Source organism: Saimiri boliviensis, chromosome 10 (genome assembly GCF_048565385.1).
Source record: "Saimiri boliviensis isolate mSaiBol1 chromosome 10, mSaiBol1.pri, whole genome shotgun sequence".
Lineage (NCBI taxonomy): Eukaryota > Metazoa > Chordata > Mammalia > Primates > Cebidae > Saimiri > Saimiri boliviensis.
In genome coordinates, this window is record NC_133458.1 from 17,140,626 (window position 1) to 17,164,668 (window position 24,043).

The 24,043-nt window shown below is 45.7% G+C and overlaps 1 protein-coding gene across 4 annotated transcripts; it reads left to right on the top strand.

Annotated features, from left to right (window-relative positions):
- The first annotated feature begins 575 nt into the window (after positions 1-575).
- Positions 576-23,556, top strand: MKRN1 (makorin ring finger protein 1). Of its 4 annotated transcripts, none has more exons than XM_039473107.2 (8): positions 577-946; positions 10,277-10,405; positions 17,609-17,838; positions 18,312-18,538; positions 20,928-21,142; positions 21,897-22,007; positions 22,558-22,696; positions 23,058-23,556. In XM_039473107.2, exons 1-8 carry the CDS (start codon positions 753-755, stop codon positions 23,268-23,270), a joined length of 1,458 nt encoding a protein of 485 aa, XP_039329041.1. In that variant the 5' UTR covers positions 577-752; the 3' UTR covers positions 23,271-23,556. The 4 variants fall into 4 exon arrangements, with proteins under 4 accessions (XP_039329042.1, XP_039329041.1, XP_074235102.1 ...); XM_074379001.1 differs by lacking the exon at positions 577-946 and adding an exon at positions 1,015-1,522; XM_039473109.2 differs by lacking the exon at positions 577-946 and adding an exon at positions 1,015-1,506.
- The last annotated feature ends 487 nt before the right edge of the window (positions 23,557-24,043 follow it).

Below are 24,043 nucleotides of genomic sequence, written 5' to 3' on the forward strand. Positions count from 1 at the left end.
GGGTTCAGGCAATTCTCCTGCCTCAGCCTCCTGAGTAGCTGGGATTACAGGCACGTGCCACCACGCCCAGCTAATTTTTTGTATTTTTAGTAGAGACGGGGTTTCGCCATGTTGACCAGGATGGTCTCGATCCTCGACCTCGTGATCCACCCGCCTCGGCCTCCCAAAGTGCTGGGATTACAAGCTTGAGCCACCGCGCCCGGCCAGCTCAGTGATTTTTAAGGATATCATGTAATCCTTACATCAACCCAGTGCGGCGGGGTCTGTGCCATCCGTATTTGAGAGGATGAAACTCAGGCTGAGAGAACAGGTACCTAGCTCAAGATCTTACTAAAAAATGGGAAAGTGCAGATTCAAACCCAGGTCTTCCGTCTGCAGGTCCCTAGTCCCCAGCTCCCGCTCCACTATATCAAGCTCTGCTAGGAAGAAACCCTCTGAATGACCGGACTTTCGTCGCCGGGGTCTCCATGGGACACACCTGTACAGACCCTGCTAGCCCCGCCCCTTTCGGGAGGACACGTCCCTCCACCAATCAGCGGCGCCGTGGGCGTGCCGCGGGCGTGCACGCTCGGGGCCCTCAGTTCAAGAAGCGAGAGCGCTCGGAGACGCAACGCGGAGCAGGCCGGTACCGAGCGGGTACCTCTGTGTCCTTCCCCTCCCCTCGCCTGGCCTCGCCGTCCTTTACGCGCAGCCGGACCGGAACTATGTGATCCCGGAAGTTCCGGGGCCTTTGCTGTGTGGGATAAACAGTAATGGCGGAGGCTGCAGCTCCCGGAACAACAGCCACAACATCAGGAGCAGGAGCGGCAGCGGCGGCGGCGACAGCGGCCTCCCCCACCCCGATCCCCACAGTCACCGCCCCGTCCCCGGGGGCGGGCGGAGGGGGCGGCGGCAGCGACGGCAGCGGCGGCAGCGGCGGCGGCTGGACTAAACAGGTCACCTGCAGGTAGGACGTTGCGCGGCGGAGCGCCAGGCGCGGGGAGGGGGCGGCGGGCCGAGCCCGCGGCGCGGGAGGGAGGAGGGCTGCCGGCCGGCGGCTAGCGGCGCGGGAAGGCGGGGACCGGCGTTGTCTCAACCCCGCAGCCCTCGCTGTTGCCGCCACCGCCGCGTCCGCCGAGTCACTGCGTCAACCCCTGCTGGGCCGCGGATGCCTCAGCACTGTCCGCGGAGGCCTGGCGGTGCGCGGTCGCTGCGGGGCCGCGGGGCTGCACGGCTGCACCTCCGCCTCCCCTCTTCTCAGCGCAGCCTGCGCTGGCTGCGAGCGCATCGGGGAGAGGTGGGCTGGCTCCTGCCCTGCCGCTGGAAGGATGCGCCGGCCGCTGCCTCCGCCTCCCGGGGCTCGAGAGGTGGTCGCTTCCAGCGGGTCTCCTAGCCATCGTCTCCGGGCCTAGACTCCCGGCCAAGGGCCCCAGCGAGCTGGCCTGGCTCCTAGCCCTCTCCTCCCTCCGTGTCATCCGTTTGTAACGTCTTTTCACGTCCCTCCGCCCCCCGGTCCTCCACCCAACCGTGAGAAGACGCTTTTGTATGTCTTTGTATGTTTGTCGAGGTTGGCGGTGCTGAGCTTTGTCTTAGAAACAGGCAAAAGGGGGCCGGGGTCCTCCAATCCACCAGCGGTTTTTTGATCGGCGATTATTACCCTCCCCCAGCGCTATGTTCCTCTTTTGAAATTTACGCATCTTCTGAAGGGAGTGCAAGGGCTCTTTGCTCCCGGAAGAGAGGTTTGGTTTTGGTTTGGTATGGGAGACGAAAATTTTAGAGAAATTAAGGGATGGCGGTTGTACGGATGTGTACGCTTGTAAAAAAAACTAGCTGTACGAAGAAGAGGGCATTTAATTGTATGTTTTTTTATATTCCGGTTTCTAAATAGTGATCAGTAGCGACTGTAAGCTTATCTTTTTCTATCAGTTGAAGAAATCAACTGAACTGCCGCTTTTCGTCTGGGTGGTATTATTGATATGCAAATATATAAAAATAATTCCTAATTCCTAATAAGAACTTGTAGTATTAAGGATGCAATTTGAAACCTTCCCAGTCTTTGTGATACATTTCTCCTGGCAACGATGAAGCTCTCTCAGTTTTCAATAGGATACATTTAAGGTGTGAAGGATAAGCTTAATTATTTTATATAACGGGATAAGGCACAAACGCAATTTCAGGTCACTTGTCTTATTTATCGGTGGATTGTAAAAGTGGAATATCACAAGGAATGATGATTTCAAAGTTTTTACTCATTGAGAGAGTTATTTGAATGTCTGTTTTCCTTTTACATTGTTACACTTGATCTATATGTGCCAGTTAGAGCTTTTAAAAATTAAAACTGACCAGTTGGCGTGGCTAGGCCGGCGCGATGGCTCATGCCTGCAGTTCCAGCATTTTGGGAGACTGAGGCGGGCGGACTGTCTGATGTCAGGAGTTTGAGAGCATCGTGGCCAACACGGTGAAACCCTGTCTCTACTAAAAATACAAATATTAGCTGGGTGTGATGGTGGGCACCTGTAATCCCAACTACTTGGGAGGCTGAGGCAGAAAAATCACTTAAACCCTGGAGGCAGAGGTTTCGATGAATTGAGACCTGGTCACTCCAGCCTGGGAGAAAGAGTATAAAACTCCATCCAAAAAAAAAAAAAAGAAAAGAAAAGAAAGAGGAAGGCTTAGATTTTACTAGTTTTTGGTTTTTTGAATGAGGCAGTTTTTGTTGTTCTGCCGATTCCTTGATAGGTTTTGAGTTTTAGTGTTTGACATTGTTTTCGGTTGTTCAGGCGTTAACATGATCTCTTAAAATAGTTTTCTCCTTTAGATAAAGGAATGTCAGGTATAATTTTTCTTTTTCTGTTTTTTTTTTTTTTTTGAGGCGGAGTTTCGCTCTTGCTAACCAGGCTGGAGTGCAGTGGTGCCACCTCTACTTACTGCAACCTCTGCCTCCCAGGTTGAAGCGACTCTCCTGCCTCAGCCTCTCCAAGTACCTGGGATTACAGGCATGCACCACCGGGCCCCGCTAATTTAGTATTTTTAGTAGAGATGGGGTTGCTCCGTGTTGGTCAGGCTAGTCTCAACTCCTGACCTCAGGTGATCCACCCACCTCAGCCACCCAAAGTGTTGGGATTACAGGTGTGAGCCATGGCGCCCGGCCTAACTATGGTCTTCATTTTATACTTTGAGCTCTCCAAGAAGAGTAGGGCCCTAGTTTATCTGCAGGGCTTTCCTCAGTTCCTGGCATAGAGCAGATAGTAAATGCTTGAATGATGTTGATAAAGTCATACCTAGAATTACCCACTTGAGTGGGAACTTCGTAATATTCCTCTGCTTTTATTAAAAAAACACACACACACTTGTAAATTCAAGGACGAAGTGCTTGACAGAGCACATGTATATTTTTCCTTCTTTCTTTCTTTCTTTTTTTTTTTTTTGAGACGAAATCTCACTCTGTTGCCCAGGCTGGAGTGCAGTAGTTCGATCTCTGCTCACTGCAACCTCTGCCTCCCGGGTTCAAGTGACTCTCCTGTCTCAGCTTCCCTAGTAGCTGGGATTATACCAGACCACACGTACGCCAGCCATAACTACCTTATTCAGTCATTCAGTAAGTAAACATGGCATGCCTGCAATGGGAGAAACCATATTAGGTGTGCATGAGAGAGTGCAGATGTATATACTGTATTATAAATAAACATTTTCAATGTTTGCTAGGTAAACATCCTTTAAAGAGAATCAGGTACACGTGTGTTTTAGCGTTTGTGGTGATTTCTCCTAAAGCACATTACTCCTGTATCTAGGAATTTGACTAAGGCTGTTTTCTTCACTTAGGGGGTAATCCTCTTAAGTTAGAAGTTTTGATAAGAATGTTTTTAATTCTTAGAATCACCTGTATTTTCTTTTCTTTTTTTTTTTTTTTGAGACGGAGTTTCGCTCTCGTTACCCAAGCTGGAGTGCAATGGCACGATCTCGGCTCACCGCAACCTCTGCCTCCTGGGTTCAGGCAATTCTCCTGCCTCAGCCTCCTGAGTAGCTGGGATTACAGGCACGTGCCACCATGCCCAGCTAATTTTTTTGTGTTTTTAGTAGAGACGGGGTTTCACCATGTTGACCAGGATGGTCTCGATCTCTTGACCTTGTGATCCACCCGCCTCAGCCTCCCAAAGTGCTGGGATTACAGGTTTGAGCAACCGCGCCCGGCCCATTTTCTTAAGTTACATTTTTCCTAATGTTTCTCCTGAGGTTTTCATTGTGTTATTTCTGCAGCTTAAGTAAAACCTAAGAATACCTTTCCTAAGAAACTGTTATGCTGCCACCATCAGGCTGTTTTTCATATTTTTTGTTAGAGGAATATTAAGAAATAGAAATGCTCATTGCATCTGCTACTAGTTCCCTAGTGAGATTAGAACAGTTAATATTTAAAGAGAAGTTATAATTTGAATTTAGAGCCTGCTTTATCAGAGTGCTTCTATAATGGTAGATGAATGTTCTGGTAGTTGAAATAATACACAAAAACCATTTTTTGAGATGGAGTCTCGCTCTGTTGCCCAGCCTGGAATGCAGTCGCATGTTCTTGGCAACCTCTGCTTCCAGGGTTCAAGCAATTCCCGAGTAGCTGGGATTACAGACTCCTGACACATTCTAAGTAGAGAAGGGATTTCACCATGTTGGTCAGGCCAGGCTGGTTTCGAACTCCTGACCTCAGATGATCTACCCTCCCAGCAGCCCAAAGTGCTGGGATTATAGAGGTGAGCCACCACACCTGGCCTTTTCTTCTTTATTTTTATTTACTTATTTTATTGAGATAGGGTCTCATTCTGTCTCCTACACTGGAGTGCAGTGGCAGTGTCTTGGCTCACTGCAGCCTCCACTTTAGGCTCAAGCAACCCTCCCGCCTCAAACTCCTCAGTAGCTGGAACTACAGGCACATGCCACCATGCCCGGCTAGTATTTTTTGCATTAAAATGTTAGAGGCAGAGTCTCACCCTGTTGCCTAGGCTGGTCTTGAACTCCTAAGCTCAAGCATTTTAGCCGCCTCAGCCTCCCAAATTTCTGGGATTACAGGTGTGTGGCACCATTCTTGTCCTCAAAAGCATTGTTTTGAGACTGAGTCCCTCCTCCTGTTGCCCAGACTGAAGTGCAGTGGCGCGATAATCAGCTCATTGAAATCTCTGCCTCTTGGGTTGATTCTCATACCTCAGTCTGCCTAGGTATTGGGATTACAGGTGCTCGCCATCAGGCCTGGCAAATTTTTTTTTTGTATTTTTAGTAGAGATGGAGTTTCACCATTGCCCAGGCTGGTCTTGAACTCCTGACATCAGGTGATCCACTTGCTTCAGTCTCCCAAAGTCCTGGGATTACACACATGGACCACCCTACCCAGCCTCAAAAGTTTTTTTTTTTTTTTTTTTTTTTTTTGGAGACGGAGTTTCGCACTTGCTACCCAGGCTGGAGTGCAATGGCGCACCGCGACCTCCGCCTCCTGGGTTCAGGCAATTCTCCTGCCTCAGCCTCCTGAGTAGCTGGGATTACAGGCACACGCCACCATGCCCAGCTAATTTTTTGCACTTTTAGTAGAGACGGGGTTTCACCGTGTTGACCAGGATGGTCTCGATCTCTCGACCTCGTGATCCACCCGCCTCGGCCTCCCAAAGTGCTGGGATTACAGGCTTGAGCCACCGCGCCGGGCCATTTTATTTTTATTTTTATTTATTTATTTATTTATTTTTTGCTACAGGGTCTCACTCTTGGTCAGGCTGGAGTGCAGTGGCATGATCTCAGCTCACTGCAACCTCCGCCTCTGGGCTCAATTAATTCTCCTGCCACAGCCTCTCAAGTAGCTGGGATTACAGGCACTCACCACCACGCCTAGATAATTTTTGTATTTTTAGTAGAGATGAAGTTTTACCATGTTGGTGAGGCCGATCTTGAGCTCCTAACCTTGTGATCCACCTGCTTCAGCCTCCCAAAGTGCTGGAATTACAGGTATGAGCCACCACGTGGGGCCAAAAGTTTTTAAAATGTGGTTAATGTAATTTAAGGAAGGAAGTTACCTGAGCATGGCCACAACGCCTGACCTGCTGCTCCTCTTTTTTTTTTTTTTTTCTTTTTGAAACGGAGTTTCACTCTTGTTACCCAGGCTGGAGTGCAATGGCGCGATCTTGGCTCATCACAACCTCTGCCTCCTGGGTTCAGGCAATTCTCCTGCCTCAGTCTCCTGAGTAGCTGGGATGACCTGCTGCTCCTCCAACACCCTTGGGCTTCCCAGCGTCCTCTCATCCAGCAGTCTGTCTCAGTCCCCCCTTTCCCTGCTCTACTCTTTTTCTTTTAAGACGGAGTTTCGCTCTTGTTGCCCAGGCTGGAGTGTGATGGCACCATCTTGACTCACTGCAAACTCCACCTCTCTGCTTCAGCCTCTCGAGTAGCTTGGCTAATTTTGTATTTTTAGTGGAGATGGGGTTTCACTGTGTTGGTCAGGCTGGTCTTGAACCTTGGCCTTAGCCTTCCAAAGTGCTGGGGTTAGAGGCATGAACCACCACGCCCAGCCTTCTACCTTTTCTAAACAAGTACATATTATGTACACAGATAAAAAGGGTAATAAAACAGTCTTTACCCATCAGGAATTTACCATCTAGCTTAAGAAACAGTATACTCATTCATTAAAAGTTAAATATCAAAGTAGGAAATGTCACAGCAGATGACATTTGATTAAATGCCATATCTATTTTATAATTTCTAGAAATTCCTAAAGAGGTTGTTAAGATGCCTAGAGATACTCTGAGGGAACAGTTTGGTTCTCTTGTACCCTTGCAGGCTAACTTGCAGTTTCCTGTTCTCGATCTGGTGACACTATTAGGTTTCTAAGAGGCACAGCCATAGGCGGATTCTAGTAAACTTTATTTGTCTTTATTACCGGACAGAGACTGAATAGTGGAGGGAACTTTAGAAATGAAATGTGGCCCAGGGCTTCCACTTAAGGCAAGCTGAACTTGGGCAGTGACATTAAGGTGAATTTGGATGATGGGTTTTGGGTTTTTTTGTTTGTTTGTTTGTTTTTGGTGGCAGCATGTAGAAACAAAACACATATTTATGTTCATAGGTTTTGTTTGGAGAGAAATTCTTAGATACAGACTATCTTTTTTTGAGACCAAGTCTCGCTCTGTCATCCAGGCTGGAGTTCAATGGCACAATCTCACTGTAACCTCTGCCTCCTGGGTTCAAATGATTCTCCTGTCTAAGCCTCCTGAGTAGCTGGGATTACAGGCCCACACCACCATGCCCAGCAAATTTTTGTATTTTTAGTAGACACAGGGTTTCACCATGTTAGTCAGGCTGGTCTCGATCTCCTGACCTCAGGTGATCCACCTGCCTCGGCCTCCCCAAAGTATTGGGGTTACAGGCTTGAGCCACTGCACCCGGCCCGTACAAACTCTTCCCAAGCCAAACTGACTAGCTTGTTAAGGATAATTTTCATAAACAGTCAAAAAAATTGATAGGGAACTCAACCAGCTTTAAAGCTTACAGAAAATAATAATTTATTTATTTATTGAGATGGAGTTTTGCTCTGTTATCCAGGCTGGAGTGCAGTGGTGCGATCTAGGCTCACTGCAACCTCCTCCATCCACCTTGCAGGTTCAAGCAGTTCTCCCACCTCAGTCTCCTGAATGGCTGGGATTACAGGCACCTGCCATCATGCCTAGTTAATTTTTGTATTTTTGTAGAGACAGGATTTCACCATGTTGCCCAGGCAGGGCTTGAGCACCTGACTTCAGGTGATCTACCCACCTCGTCCTTATAAAATGCTGGGATTACAGGCATAAGCCATGGTGCCCGGCCAAAGCTTACAGAAAGTATTAATAGCTTTGCAATTGGGCAAAAGTTCAGACCTGAGTTGCATTAAGTTAACCCTAGTAACAGTTGAAAGTTAGGCTAATTATACCTATAATTTGACTTCCTACAATTTTTTTCTTTTACTTTTTTTTTTTTTTTGAGACGGAGTTTTGCTCTTGTTACCCAGGCTGGAGTGCAATGGCGCGATCTCGGCTCACCGCAACCTCCGCCTCCTGGGTTCAGGTAATTCTCCTGCCTCAGCCTCCTGAGTAGCTGGGATTACAGGCACGTGCCACCATGCCCAGCTAATTTTTTGTATTTTTAGTAGAGACGGGGTTTCACCATGTTGACCAGGATGGTCTCGATCTCTTGACCTTGTGATCCACCCACCTCGGCCTCCCAAGGTGCTGGGATTACAGGCTTGAGCCACCGAGCCTGGCCTCTTTTACTTTTTTTTGAGATGGAGAGTCACTCCTGTCGCTCAGGCTGGGATACAATGGCTTGATCTCAGCTCCTGGGTTCAAGTGAATTCTTCTGCCTCAGCCTCCCGAGTATTTGGGATTACAGGCATGTGCCACTGTGCCTGGCTAATTTTTTTGTATTTTTAGTAGAGACGGGGTTTCTCCATGTTGGTCAGGCTGGTCTTGAATTCCTGACTTCAGGTGATCTGCCCGCCTCCCAAAGAGCCCAGGGATGTCAAGGCTACAGTGAGCCATAATTGCACCACTACTCTCCAGCCTGGGTGATAGAACAAGATTCTGCCTCAGAACAAAGCCAAACCAGCGGGCTCATGCCTGTAATCCCAGCACTTGGGGAGGCCTAGGCGGGCAGGCAGATCATGAGGTCAGGAGATTTGAGACCATCCTGGCTAACAAGATGAAACCCTGTCTCTACCAAAAACAAAAAAAATTAGCTGGGTATGGTAGCACAAGCCTGTAGTCCCAGCTGCTCCAGAGGCTGAAGCAAGAGAATCGCTTGAACCCGGGAGGCAGAGGTTGTAGTGAGCTGAGATCGTGCCATTGCATTCCAGCCTGGGTGACAGAGCAATACTCTTAAAACAAACAAAAAATCTGTTTTTTGTAGAGAGGTTCTCACTATGTTGCCCAGGGTGGTTGTTAACTCCTGGCCTCCGGTGATCCTCCCACCTTGGCCCCCCTTAGGTGTGAGCCATAGTACTCTGCCTTAAAAATGCTTTCTCGCTCTGTTGCCCAGACTGGTGTATGGTACGATCTTTGATCACTGCAACCTCTGCCTCCTGGGTTCAAGCGATTCTCTTGCCTCAGCCTTCCAAATAGCTGGGATTACAGGCATTTACCACCAAATTTAGCTAATTTTTGATTTTTAGTAGAGATGAGGTTTCACCATGTTGGCCAGGATGGCTGGGTCTCCTGACCTTGTGATCCGCCTGCCTTGGCCTTCCAAAGTGCTAGGATTACAGGCGTGAGCCACTGCCCCCGGCCAAAAAGGTTTTCTTGAGGAAGTGAAACATACACAGTAGCTTGACCCTTTCCAGCATACATTGTTTCTTGACTCTTTGTCTTTGATTGTTTTTGACAGATAGAGCTGCCATTGTGGCTAAAGTTAGTGGAAAACAAGATGCCACCGCCCTAGGACTGTAAAATGACATCAGTGGTCAGACTTAATCTGCAGTAACAAGATGAATGTTTGGAATTTAAATTGATGCCTGGATCTGTGAGCAGCCTTCCTGTAGTACCCAAATGGATTATTCTTTTTTTTTTGGAGACGGAGTTTCGCTCTTGTTACCCAGGCTGGAGTGCAATGGCGCGATCTTGGCTCACCGCAACCTCCGCCTCCTGGGTTCAAGCAATTCTCCTGCCTCAGCCTCCTGAGTAGCTGGGATTACAGGCACACACCACCATGCCCAGCTAATTTTTTGTATTTTTAGTAGAGACGGGGTTTCACCTTGTTGACCAGGATGGTCTCGATCTCTCGACCTCGTGAGCCACCGCGCCCGGCCCCCAAATGGATTATTCTATGATCACAGTCTAGTTCCACTTTTTTTATGTTTATTTTTATTTTTATTTATTTTTTTGTTTTCAAGATGGAGTCTTGCTCAGTCGCCCTGGCTTGAGTGCAGTGGTGCAGTCTCGACTTACTACAGCCTCCGCCTCCCGGGTTCATGCGATTCTCCAACTTTAGTCTCCAGAGTAGCTAGGATTATAGATGCTTGATACCACTTCAGGCTAATTTTTGTATATTTAGTAATGATGGGGTTTCCCCGTGTCGGCCAGGCCTGTCTCCCAACCCAACTTCTGACCTCAGGTGATCCGCCCACCTCAGCCTCCCAAAGTGCCAGGATTATAGATAGGCATGAGCTACTGCGCCTGGCCCTTTCTTTGTGTTTATTTCATATGTTTATGTATTTGCTGGTTGAATATATTAGTTATGAATACTAATTAGTTTAAACCTTTTAAGGATTGGTTTTAATCCAGTTTTGTGGTCCTTTGTTTCACAGGTATTTTATGCATGGGGTTTGTAAGGAAGGAGATAACTGTCGCTACTCTCATGACCTCTCTGACAGTCCGTATAGTGTAGTGTGCAAGTATTTTCAGCGAGGGTACTGTATTTATGGAGACCGCTGCAGGTAAGAATTTGCTTATAAATTTGTTCAGGGGTGGGTTGGAGGAAGAATGTCAAAGTAGAAGACATAATTCTGGGCCGGGCGCGGTGGCTCAAGCCTGTAATCCCAGCACTTTGGGAGGCCGAGGCGGGTGGATCACAAGGTGGAGAGATTGAGACCAACCTGGTCAACATGGTGAAACCCCGTCTCTACTAAAAAAATACCAAAAATTAGCTGGGCATGGTGGCGCGTGCCTGTAATCCCAGCTACTCAGGAGGCTGAGGCAGGAGAATTGCCTGAACCCAGGAGGCGGAGGTTGCGGTGAGCCGAGATCGCGCCATTGCACTCCAGCCTGGGTAACAAGAGCGAAACTCCGTCTCAAAAAAAAAAAAAAAAAAAGAAGACGTAATTCTGATCACTTTATATGTAATTGATTAAAAATAATGCTTTGAAAACAACTCATGGCTGGGTGCGGTAGCTCATGCCTATAATCCCAGCACTTTGGAAGGCTGAGGTAGGAGGATTGCTTGAGCCTGGGAATTCAAGACCAGCCTGGGTAACATAGTGAAGACCGCGTGTCTACAAAATATATAAAAATCTCAGCCGGGCGTGGTGGTGTGTGTTTGTAGTCCCAGCTACTCGGAAGTCTGAGGCAGGAGAATTGCATGAACCCAGGAGATGGAGGTTGCAGTGAGCTGAGATGGTGCCACTGCACTCCAGCCTGAGTGACAGAGCGAGACTCCATTTCAAGAAAAGAAAAAAAAGATGGAAGTGCAGTAGCTTCCAAGTGCAGCCTGCATTCCAGGCTGGAGTGCAGTAGCACAATCTCGACACACCGCAACCTCCACCTCCCAGGTTCATGCAATTCTCCTGCCTTAGCCTCCTTAGTAGCTGGGGTTACAGGTGTGTGGTACCACACCTGGCTAATCTTTTATATTTTTGGTGGAGACAGGGTTTCATCATGTTGGCCATGCTGGTCTCGAACTCCTAACCTCAAATAATCTGCCTGCCTTGGCCTCCCAAAGTGCTGGGATTACAGGTGTGAGCCCTGGCGCCCGGCCACCAGGATTGTTAAGTGTGCTCACTCTTAATGGCTATTGACATGAGACGTTAGTTTCTCACCATGTGGGCCTTTTTTTTTTTTTTTTTTTTTTTTTTTGTGATGGAGTTTTGCTCTTGCTGCTCAGACTGGAGTATAATGGCATGATCTTGGCTCATCGCCACTTCCACCTCCTGAGTTCAAGTGATTCTCCAGCCTCGGCCTCCTGAGTAGCAGAGATTACAAGTGTGCACCACCATACCCGGCTAATTTTTGTATTTTTTGTAAAGTTGGGATTTCACCATGTTGGCCAGGCTAGTCTCAAACTCCTGAGCTCAGGCAATCTGCCTGCCTTGGCCTCCCAAGTGCTGGGATTACAGGTGTGATCCACTACACCTGGCCCACGTGGGCCTTTTCATAGTGAAGCTTTAGTGTCCTTAAAGCTTGGCAGCTAGCTTTCGAAACCCAGAGCAAGCAGTTCAACAGAGAAGGCAAGGACAAGCCACAGTGCCTTTATGACCTAGTGTCAGAAGTCATGTACTGTCACTTCCACTGATTCTGGACTAAGTTACTAAGTTCAGCCCACATGTAAAGGGAGAAGAATTGGGCTCCACCTTTTGAAGGGAGGCACGTCAGAGAGTTTTGGATGTACTTTAAACCACTACCCTCGGTGAGACTTTTGACAGTACGACATCGTAGTCAGTTTTAATGTCATTATCAGAAAATGTGTGAGCCACTGGGTTCAAGTGATAATAGAGTTCAGAAGAACCTGAAATTATTGGTGGGGTGGGATGTTAATGTTAAGTCATTGCGCATCTGTTTATTAGAGACTCCAGTAAGCATGGAGGGGAAAAGAGAAGATCTTTTTCAAGTGACTCTGTAGGAGCTCAGAAGTTGATCCTGGCTGGTTGTGGTGGCTCACGCCTGTAATCCAAGCACTTTGGAGGCCAAGGTGGGCGGATCACCTGAAGTCGGGCGTTCAAGACCAGCCTGACCAAAATGGTGAAACCCTGTATTAAAAAATAAAAAAAATAAGTAAAAAAGTTGATCCCATGAAAACTTTTAGTTGTTATTCATTTGCCTTTTGCAAATTTTTCATTGCAGTATTGCTGAAAAGGAAAAAAAAAAATGACACGATGACATTCTTCTCAAAAAAACTCTTTGCCAGGCATGTCTTTTGCAGTCCCAATATAAAAGGCAGAAAAAGTTGTGAGAACTTTTCCTACAATGATGAATGGGCGATTCTTTGTAGTGGTACAGTCTTGCAGGTGTTAAGGCTAATTTGTAGGGGAGCTGTGTCCTTGAACTGGGTTCCAGTCTTTTGAGAGTTACTGCCAACTGTGACTAGGGCAGGAGGAGTTGAATATTGATGAGAGTGAGGAATCCAAGCTCTCAAGCAGAGGGATGAGAATAGACTTTGAGATAGAATTGGAAAGTTACAGTAAATTAGCAGTTGGTCCTTATTTCAGAAGTGCTCTTCTGAATGGACTATGTAGATGGTGTGAATGGAAAAATTGAAGGTTAAATTGAAGAAATCTGTGCTAAGCCCTAGGCTCTGCATATTTTTTTTTTTTTTTGGAGACGGAGTTTCGCTCTTGTTACCCAGGCTGGAGTGCAATGGCGCGATCTCGGCTCACCGCAACCTCTGCCTCCTGGGTTCAGGCAATTCTCCTGCCTCAGCCTCCTGAGTAGCTGGGATTACAGGCACGCGCCACCATGCCCAGCTAATTTTTTGTATTTTTAGTAGAGACGGGGTTTCACCATGTTGACCAGGATGGTCTCGATCTCTTGACCTCATGATCCACCCACCTCGGCCTCTCAAAAAAAAAAAAAATAAATAAATAAGGCCAGAAGCAGTGGCTCAAGCCTGTAATCCTAGCACTTTGGGAGGCTGAAGTGTGCAAATCGCAAGATCAGGAGTAGAGACCAGTCTGGCCTGACCAACATGGTGAAACCCCATCTCTACTAAAAATAGAAAAATTAGCTGGGCATGGTGGCACATGCCTGTACTCCCAGCTACTCAGGAGGCTGAGGTTGCCGTGAGCCGAGATCACGCCATTGCACTCCAGCCTGGGTAACAAGAGTGAAACTCCGTTTCAAAAAAAAAAAAAAAAAAGCTGGATGTGGTGGTATATGCCTGTAAACCCAGCTACTTGAGAGGCTAAAGCAGGAAAATGGCTTGAACCAGGGAGTCAGAGGTTGTAGTTAGTGAGATCGTGCCATTGCACTCCAGCTTGGCGACAGAGTGAGACTGTCTCTAAATAAATAAATAAATAAATAAGATTTTAAAAAGGTTGGGCATGGTGGCTCATGCCTGTAATCCCACTGTAGCTGCCACATCTAGCTAATTTTTTGATTTTATTTGTAGAGACAAGGTCTCCCTATGTCACTCAGGTTGTTCTCAAACTAGTTTTCTTTTTAATAAGGATGTAGCTGCCTCTTTTCTTTAGAGAATGAGCCAGAATTAAGCTGGGTTTAGATCTCTTAGCACAAAGTGAAAGGGATTAGGGGAACTATAGTAGTCTACTTGAAAGTTTGGTGATAATTACTGAGGACAGGCTGATACAGGTGATTATTAAAAGCTTGATTATGGACTAGCTAAAGAAGGAATCTTAAATCGAGGCTTGTTCTATGACTTACTGTTTTCCTGTTAAAATTGTACCTAGGAGGCCAGGTGTGGTGTCTCATTCCTGTAATTCCAGCACTTCATTTGGGAGGCCCAGGTGGGTGGATCATGAGGTCAGGAAATCCAGACCAGCCTGGCCAAACAAGGTACAACCCAGCCTCTACTAAAAATACAAAAAATTATCTGGGTATGGTGATGGCGCGCCTGTAATCCCAGCTACTTGGGAGGCTGAGGCCAGAGAATAGCTTGAAGCCAGGAGGCGGAGGTTGCAGTGAACTGAAATCATACCACTTCACTCCATTTGGGTGACAGAGCAAGACTCTGTCTCAAAAAAAAAAAACAGAACAAAAAATGAAAAGTGAGATTTCTAAGGATACTTGCTGCTCTAACGTTTCAGAATACTGCCATCCAGTAGAACTTTGTGCAATACTGGAAATGTTCGGGTTTTTTTTGTTTTTTTTTTTTTTGAGACAGAGTTTCACTCTTGTTACCCAGGCTGGAGTGCAATGGCGCAATCTCGGCTCACCGCAACCTCCGTCTCCTGGGTTCAAGCAATTCTCCTGCCTCAGCCTCCTGAGTAGCTGGGATGACAGGCACGTGCCACCATGCCCAGCTAATTTTTTGTATTTTTAGTAGAGACGGGGTTTCACCATGTTAACCAGGATGGTCTCGATCTCTTGACCTTGTGATCCACCCGCCTCAGCCTCCCAAAGTGCTGGGATTACAGGCGTGAGCCACTGCGCCCGGCCTGAAATGTTCTTTATGTTGCTTTCTGATGGTAGCCTTCTAGCTCCATGTAGCTTTTGAATAGTCGCAGATACAGCTGAGGAAGGACTGAGGAAGTGAGTTTTCAATTTTATTTAAGGCTAAAGAGCTAAATGTGGCCGGTGATTGCTGTACTGTATAGAGCAGCTTTAGAGTCCCATTAGACCTAGAACTATCGCTTAAGTGGACCATGAGGTCATCATCTCTCCTGATAGAATAGTTCCCCACAGTTTTTGAGTGAAGTGAGATGATACAAGTGAAAGAGCATATTCATGATAGTTTCTTCTCCTCATCCTTCAGTGTACAGGATTCCATTCCATAGAACAACGCATTGAGCTTTTGTAGATGATAGCAGGATACTCGGCTTACTTTTGCTGCAAGGCCTGGTGGTTTACCTAAGGCTTACGAGGGGGAATATAATGTCTTTGGAGAAGGGTTTCACCATGTTGGGCAGGCTGGTCTGACTCCTGACCTCAAGTCTCATCAGCCTGCCTTGGCCTCCCAAACTGCTGGGATTACAGGCGTGAGATGCACCGCGCCTGGCCTTTTTTGTTTTTGAGATGGCGTCTAACTCTGTTGCCCAGGCTGGAGTGCAGTGGCGTGTTCTCGGCTCACTGCAACTTCTGCCTCATGGGTTCAAGTAATTCTTGTGCCTCAGCCTCCTGAGTAGGTGGGATTACAGGCACCCACCGCAACCCCTGGCGAATTTTTAAATTTCTACTAAAGTAGAGATGGAGTTTTGCCATGTTGGCCAGGCTTGTCTCGAATTCCTGAGCTTGGGCAATCCATCTACCTCGGCCCCCCAAAAGTGCTAGAATATGAATGTTTGAGGGAATATTGCAATGATTAAAAGCCAGCTCAGTAAAATGTTTGCCATAAGCTGGAGTGTAGAGCCTTTAGATTTTACTTTATTTTTAGATGTAAACAATAGGTACCTATAACACAGGTTACCCATGGTTAGTACTGTTTCATAAGAACCACTTGATACAAACTGTATATTACAGCATGGTTAAATTTACTACATACATAATTAATACATTGTCTGAATAAAATTCTCTGTGCTGGGCATGGTGGCTTATGCCTAGCACTTTGGGAGGCTAAGGCAGGAGTATTGCTTGAGCCCAGGAGTTGGAGACCAGTCAGGACAACATAGGGAAACCTAGTCTCTACAAAAAATAAAAAAAAAGTTAGTCAAGCATGTGGCACACTCAGGAGACTAAGGCAAGAGGATTGCTTGAGCCCAAGAGGTTGAGGCTGCAGTGAGCTGAGGTCACATTACTACATTACAACCTAGAAGATAGAGTGAGACCTTGTTAATCAGGCAGTTTCTTAGTGTAAAATGCTGAAAGAATTGTGAGAATTTTCTCAGGCAGAAAGGTGCTACCTTTCTGTTTTGTTTTTTTGAGACAGAGTTTTGCTCTGTTGCCCAGGCTGGAGTGCAGTGTCCTTATCTTGGCTCACTGCAACCTCTGCTTCCCAGGTTCAAACAATTCTCATGCCTCTATCTCCCCTGAGTAGCTAGGATCACATGTATGTGGCACCATGCCCAGCTAATTTTTTTATTTATTTTTTATTTTTTATTTATTTTATTTTTTTTTTGAGATGGAGTTTCGCTCTTGTTACCCAGGCTGGAGTGCAGTGGCACGATCTCTGCACCACAACCTCTGCCTCCTGGGTTCAGGCAATTCTCCTGCCTCAGCCTCCTGAGTAGCTGGGATTACAGGCACACACCACCATGCCCAGCTAATTTTTTGTATTTTCAGTAGAGACGGGGTTTCACCATGTTGGCCAGGATGGTCTCGATCTCTTGACCTCGTGATCCACCCACCTTGGCCTCCCAAAGTGCTGGGATTACGGGCATGAGCCACCGTGCCTGGCCCATATTGTGTGTTTTGTAAATATTGTCTGTACCTTTTAATATTGACAGCATTTTAACCGATGTGTTAGTAAAATATTCTATGTGTCTGCTTGTTGACTTTGTGTTAACCTTGCTTTGAAATCAGTCCATTTTGCCTTCAGGGTTTCTGGTAGAGTTAGCATGAGAACTATAGATTGTCAAACTGTGTGAAACTCCTGATTAGAGTGGAATTTGAGGTAATAAGTGGTATATAGCAGGAGTATGTGGCCTACAGGCCAAATCTGGCCAAAGGCCGTTGTCATAAATCAAGTTGTATTGGAACAGTTACCATATATTCATTTAAATAATGCCTACGCCTGTTTTTGGACTGCAGTTGCAGAGGTCAATAGTTGTGATGTTGACGGTATGATCTACAAAGCCTAATGTTTGATCTGCCTCCGCCTCCTGGGTTCAGGCAATTCTCCTGCCTCAGCCTCCTGAGTAGCTGGGATTACAGGCACGTGCCACCATGCTCAGCTAATTTTTTGTATTTTTAGTAGAGACGGGGTTTCACCATGTTGACCAGGTTGGTCTCGATATCTCGACCTTGTGATCCACCCGCCTCAGCCTCCCAAAGTGCTGGGATTACAGGCTTGAGCCACCGCGCCCGGCTTCTTTTTTTTTTTGAGACAGAGTCTCACTCTCTTGCCCAGGCTGGCGTGCAATGGCTTGATCTCTGGCTCATCCAACCTCCATCTCCTGGGTTCTAGCAATTCTTCTACCTTAGCTTCCCGAGTAGCTGGGATTACAGGCACCCACCACCACACCCAGCTAATCTTTGCAGGCTGGTCTTGAACTGCTGACCTCAGGTGACCTGCCTGCCTCACCCTTCCAAAGTACTGGATTACAGGGGTGAGCCACCACACCTGGCCGGCTGCTTACTTTACGTTTTTTTCTTAGGTATGAACATAGCAAGCCATTGAAACAGGAAGAAGCATCTGCTACAGAGCTAACTACAAAGTCGTCACTTGCCACTTCCTCAAGTCTCTCATCAATAGTTGGACCACTTGTTGAAATGAATACAAGCGAAGCTGAGTCAAGAAATTCAAACTTTGCAACTGTAGGAGCAGGTTCAGAGGACTGGGTGAATGCTATTGAGTTTGTTCCTGGGCAACCCTACTGTGGCCGTAGTAAGTATTCTGAAGAAGAAAATAGTTAGAGGGCTAGATAGCGGTTCATCCATTTGCTCAGCTTTGACAACTTTCCCCTTTCTCCTTCCATTCCTTTTTTAATTTAATCTAAAATTAAAATTGGATTACCTGAGATTTACAGATGGGGTGAAGGAAACTTTGAATACCAGTAAAATGAATTCAGAATGTTTTGAAAAACTGAATCCTCTCTTTAATTAGTACTTTTTGAAATTAAATTTCAATGACACAAAACATATATAAAGAAGCAGTGTTTTTTTAATAAGCCTAATCTTGGAAATGCCAGCATTAGAAATAATTCCTTTCTTTCACATGAATAAATTAGTTCAGTAGACTGTTTTGGTATTTAATTGCAGTTTTATTTTTATTTTTTGCTGTTAGGTTCTCAGTTCCCTTATAGTTCATGTATCTGCCTTATCTGTTTGGACCTTTACCACCCTCTTACACATTTTCAGCTGCGCCTTCCTGCACTGAAGCACCCCTGCAGGGCTCAGTGACCAAGGAAGAATCAGAGAAAGAACAAACCGCCGTGGAAACAAAGAAGCAGCTGTGCCCCTATGCTGCAGTGGGAGAGTGCCGATACGGGGAGAACTGTGTGTATCTCCACGGAGATTCATGTGACATGTGTGGGCTGCAGGTCCTGCATCCGATGGATGCTGCCCAGAGATCAGAGCATATAAAAGTAAGTCTTCAGTGAGATGCATGTGTTATTAGGTGTGAGAATCAGTATTTGCCCTTTCACAGCATTGTGGGTTTATTTCACAGAAATGTTGGATGAATTGAATAGTTACCAGTGAGTAGGGAATTGCTTCTTCCTTGGGCTTCTTGGATGCTTATCAAGAAGTCATTTCCAGTAAACAAAATTAACTGGGCATGAAGGTGCGTGCCTGTAGTCCCAGCTACTTGGGCCTGAGATGGATCGCTTGAGCCCAGGAGGTTGAGGCAAAAGAAAAAAAGAAAAGTCATCCTTCAGAACCTCAGACTATGGACTTAACATTTTTTTTCCCTCTTTTACAAAGTAATGTTTCTGAGATTGACATTCAATATACTTAACCCTTGGAAACACACATTTCATTGCTTTTTATTATATTTACAGAGTTGTGCAGCTGTTACCATTTTACTAACTTTAGGACACTTTTAAAAATTATTTTTTATTTCTATTTTTAAGAGACGGGGTTTCACCATCTTGGCCAGGCTGGTCTTGAACTCCTGACCTCGTGATCCACCCACCTCGCCCTCCCAAAGTGCTGGGATTACAGGCGTGAGCCACTGCACCCAGCCGGGACACTTTCTGCATCCCATACCCTTTAGTCACTCTTGATTCTGTCCTTCCTCTAGTTCCTGGCAATAACAAATCTGGTTTGTCTCTGGATTAGACTATTCTGGACATTTCATTTAAGTGTAATCCTGTAATGTGGTTCTTTGTGATCGGCTTCTTTCACTTAGCATACTGCTTTCAAGGTTTTCCATGTCATTGTGTGTAGCAGTTCTTCATTTTGATGACTGAATTGTGGTATGGCTAAGCCACATGAGTTGATGGACACTTAGGTCACTTCCAGTTTTTGGCTGCTATTAAGAATAAGGCTGCTGTGAACATTTGTATATAGATTTTTGTATGAAGATATGTTTTCAGTTCTCTTGGGTATATATTAAAATTTGGTTGTAGGGGGCGAGGCATGGTATAAGGTAGACATAATTTGATCCCTAACTTCAGCATACTTCTGTGAATTTAGGCAGGTTGAACTATATGTTATATATCTGCATATTGAGATATTAAAACCTACCTCTGAATATATATATATATTTTTTCTTTTAAAGATTTAGGAAAAGACATGTTTAGTGAATATGCAAGATTATGGATGACATTGCTTTTTTTTTTTGAAACGAGTCTTGCTCTGTCGCCTAGGCTGGAGTGTAGTGACACAATCTCAGCTTACTGCAGCCTCCACCTCCCTGGTTCAGGTGATTCTCCTGCCTCAGTGTCCTGAGTAGCTGGGACTCTAAGCGTATACCACCATGCCAGGCTAATTTTCGTATTTTTAGTAGAGATGGGGTTTCGTCGTGTTGGCCAGGCTGGTCTGGAACTCCAGGAGTCATGCGATCCACCCATCCTCGGACTTCCAAAGTGCTGGGAGTTTTCTGCATTTTTATATTTCCTATAATCATGTTAAAATGATGTCCACACAAAAATTGGTACATAAATGTTCTTAGCAGCATTATTTATAATAGCCCCAAGTGGGCTAATCTAACCTAACCCAAATGAACATCAATCTGTCAAGCTGAGTAGTTGAAAAATCTCAATGAAAAAATAAAAGACAAAAAAAGAAGGGCCGGGCGCAGTGGCTCAAGCCTGTAATCCCAGCACTTTGGGAGGCCGAGGCGGGTGGATCACGAGATCAAGAGATCGAGACCATCCTGGTCAACATAGTAAAACCCCGTCTCTACTAAAAATACAAAAAATTAGCTGGGCATGGTGGCGCGTGCCTGTAATCCCAGCTACTCAGGAGGCTGAGGCAGGAGAATTGCCTGAACCCAGGAGGCGGAGGTTGCGGTGAGCAGAGATCGCGCCATTGCACTCCAGCCTGGGTAACAAGAGCGAAACTCCGTTTCAAAAAAAAAAAAAAAAGAAGAAAATAATAATCTCAATGAAGAAGCTTTTTTTCCTTAAAGGCATAAAAGAGTTACGTGCCTGTTGCCCTTATTTTCTGACAGATTTTAACTAGGGCCTTAACTTAATATAGAAGCCAGAAATAACAACAGCAAACAGTATGGAAACTGTCTTTAATATAGTTGAGCTCCAAGTTTAGGGCAGAGAAAATAGGGAAATTTTTCAGTTCCTGAAGTTGAGTCCTCAGAGTTTGATTTTCTAGTACTGTAAAGTACCATCGCCAAAAACAAAAAACCCCACTCCACCTGTGTTCACTTGTAAGCAAAGCTAATTTACATGTCAGCTTGGGAACGTTTTTGTTTCAGTTGACTATTTGATCCTCTGAACGTGAATCATTGACTGTTGCTCAAGTTTTTCAGGATTCAATGACTCGATTCCACTTGTTCTCTCTCACCTTCTCTAGTCGTGCATTGAGGCCCATGAGAAGGACATGGAGCTCTCATTTGCTGTGCAGCGCAGCAAGGACATGGTGTGTGGCATCTGCATGGAGGTGGTCTATGAGAAAGCCAACCCCAGCGAGCGCCGCTTCGGGATCCTCTCCAACTGCAACCACACCTACTGTCTCAAGTGCATTCGCAAGTGGAGGAGTGCTAAGCAATTTGAGAGCAAGATCATAAAGTGAGGCTCCTCCCCAGTCTTCATTTGTGCTTTCTCTTTTGGGGAAGAATTTAGTAACTTGTGCCAACTTTCAACCAGATGGACCGCATTTAAATGCATGCATTTTATCTTGAAACTGGGATATTCTAATGGGGATTTCTTCTTTGTATTTCAGCTAGCTTCTAGGTTAGTTGGTCTATCTACTTTTATTTGAATGAGGAAACCCTGTGTATCAGTTAGTAGAATCTTCGTGCTTTTTCTGAGGAGATTGTGTTTAATGGATTATTAGCCAGTTTAGGCTCAGTGAACAAACTGATCTAGCTCTGAATGTATGTTTCCTGACGTTTTACATTTTCCACTTTCCTATTCCATCCATTAAGCTAGCCAATAATCCACCATCCTTTAAAGATTGTTCTCATAACTGAACAAAAACTACATAATCTAAACAGAGCAAAGCTACAAGAAATAAATTTATTTAAACGAAAGAAAAAGGAGTCTGTGTGAAATGTCTTCTTTTGTTTTTGTTTTTTACCTAAGTTATTTAAAAAAAAGAAAAATGAACTGGCTAGCCCTTGAGTTGGATTTATAAAGGAGGTTGTCTTGCTTGAAAGAAATGGAATGGTCAGTTGTGTGACAATATGTGGAACCCTTTCAGGAAATGCCCACGTGCCTTTCAGTTAAGTCTTTAAATCTGGAGGCGGCACACCAGGGTGTGTCCTTGAATAGTGGGCCTGTAAAGGGGAATTTGCATTGCAGCCTGTTCATTGTTTCCCAGGTCCTGCCCAGAATGCCGGATCACATCTAACTTTGTCATTCCAAGTGAGTACTGGGTGGAGGAGAAAGAAGAGAAGCAGAAACTCATTCTGAAATACAAGGAGGCAATGAGGTATGAGCACTGCAGCCTTTTCTCAAGCGAAGAGCCCAGCAGAGCTTGGGTTCACTTTGAAAAGAATGGTGCTGCATTATACACTCCTACCTCCTTCCTACCCTTCTTTTACTTCCCAGGACAGTTTATTTTGTCACCCTGGTAGCACTTACCCAGTATGTATCTTGCTGTAACACAGTACATGCCGAGGGACTGTGTTATAAAGAAGTCTCTACTGCTGACGAGTAAGGCCCCACGAGTGGGGTTCTACCTTATTCTGAATCCATGTCATAGCTGGTCCTATATTCTTGTGTGTTAGCTTTCTAGAAGATTTTCTCTCTATGGCACCTGCTTGTGCTAGAGCTATTAATCAGCATAGACTTGAACAGAGTTACCGGTTTCTAGTGTTTCATGCATTGGCGCACACACATATTTATAAGAACACACCTTGGGGAGGGCTATAAGCTGACATGCTGGTTCTATCCCTACCTGTTTAAAGAAACCCCGGATGATAGTCAAATACAGACCTGAAATCCACTGTGAATAAGGGTTGCGATATTTTCCTTTCCAGCAACAAGGCGTGCAGGTATTTTGATGAAGGACGTGGGAGCTGCCCATTTGGAGGGAACTGTTTTTACAAGCATGCGTACCCTGATGGCCGTAGAGAGGAGCCACAGAGACAGAAAGTGGGAACATCAAGCAGATACCGGGTAACTCTCACTGTTTTTTTAAAAAAGAGGGGAAATACCAAGATACCAGTTGAGTCCTGCACATACTGGGGCAGGGGAAGGAGAAGGTTAACACTCAGGTCTGGGAGTGAAATTGTAGCGTATTAAGGAAACAAACCTCAGAAAACTGGGAGGGCTAGGAAAGGAAAAAATGTGCGTTAAAGCTGTAGCCTAAACTGTTTCCGTCAAGTAACCGTAGGGGAGGAAGCGGTAAAATGGAAACCCTGACTAAGAAGTCTGGTTCGTCATGCCCTCTGGTGTGCTGGACGTTTTGCCTTTTAAACAACAGGATAGAAGATACTGCTCGACAGTGCCATCCCTATCACGGCCTTGTTTTTTACAGGCCCAACGAAGGAACCACTTCTGGGAACTCATTGAGGAAAGAGAGAACAGCAACCCCTTTGACAACGATGAAGAAGAGGTTGTCACCTTTGAGCTGGGCGAGATGTTGCTTATGCTTTTGGCTGCAGGTGGGGACGACGAGCTGACAGACTCTGAAGATGAGTGGGACTTGTTTCACGACGAGCTGGAAGATTTTTATGACTTGGATCTATAGCAACCTTGCGTGGTGTGTGAACTGGTCTGCTGACCCCAGACAGCAGCTGTCCCCTGTGGTGGTGTGACAGTGCCTGTGTTCTCTCCTAGGCAGGCCTTTCAACTCCAGGTGCTGTCGTAAGAATTTTTAGCCAGGGCCTGTCTTCTCAGCCCCTCACCTTTTCCCCAGGAGTGTGTTTTCCCTATTGAAAAAGTTACAAAAATAAATCTTAAAGTTAGTTTTTTGTAACACAAATTTAACTGTCACACAGTTAGTGTAGGTGTGTTGCGTCATCTGTTTTCCACCAGATTGCGTTTATGGACTTTTCACACACTTCATTTTGAGGACCCCAGGTTCAAAAGTAAAACCAGTGGCCCTGCTTTGGGGTCCAAAAATAGGAGTGATGAGTGAAGGGACCTAAGCTGGCCTACAGCCTTCTGCTGCAGACACGGGATGTGGCTCCTTGAGGTTTCTGGTGAAATCTGCACATCTGTGTTTTTATATCTGTTTCCTACCCTGTAATCCCTACCATGTGCACTCGTTCTGTGGTTTTGGTCTCTTGTTTAATTGCACACAAATAATACTACTACTGGGTAACCAGAACCAGGTGCGAATGTGTTGCGATTTCTACTGTTTTGCATGATAGGAAAGTTGTGAAAGAATACACATAAAAGATACAGAGGCGTAACATCAATGCAGAGTTGGAAGTGGACTTCCAAGGGCTGACATGGTGTGTATGAGTGTGGGTGTGTGATAAACTTCTCATCCCTGCATAGATGCAGTATTCTTAGCCT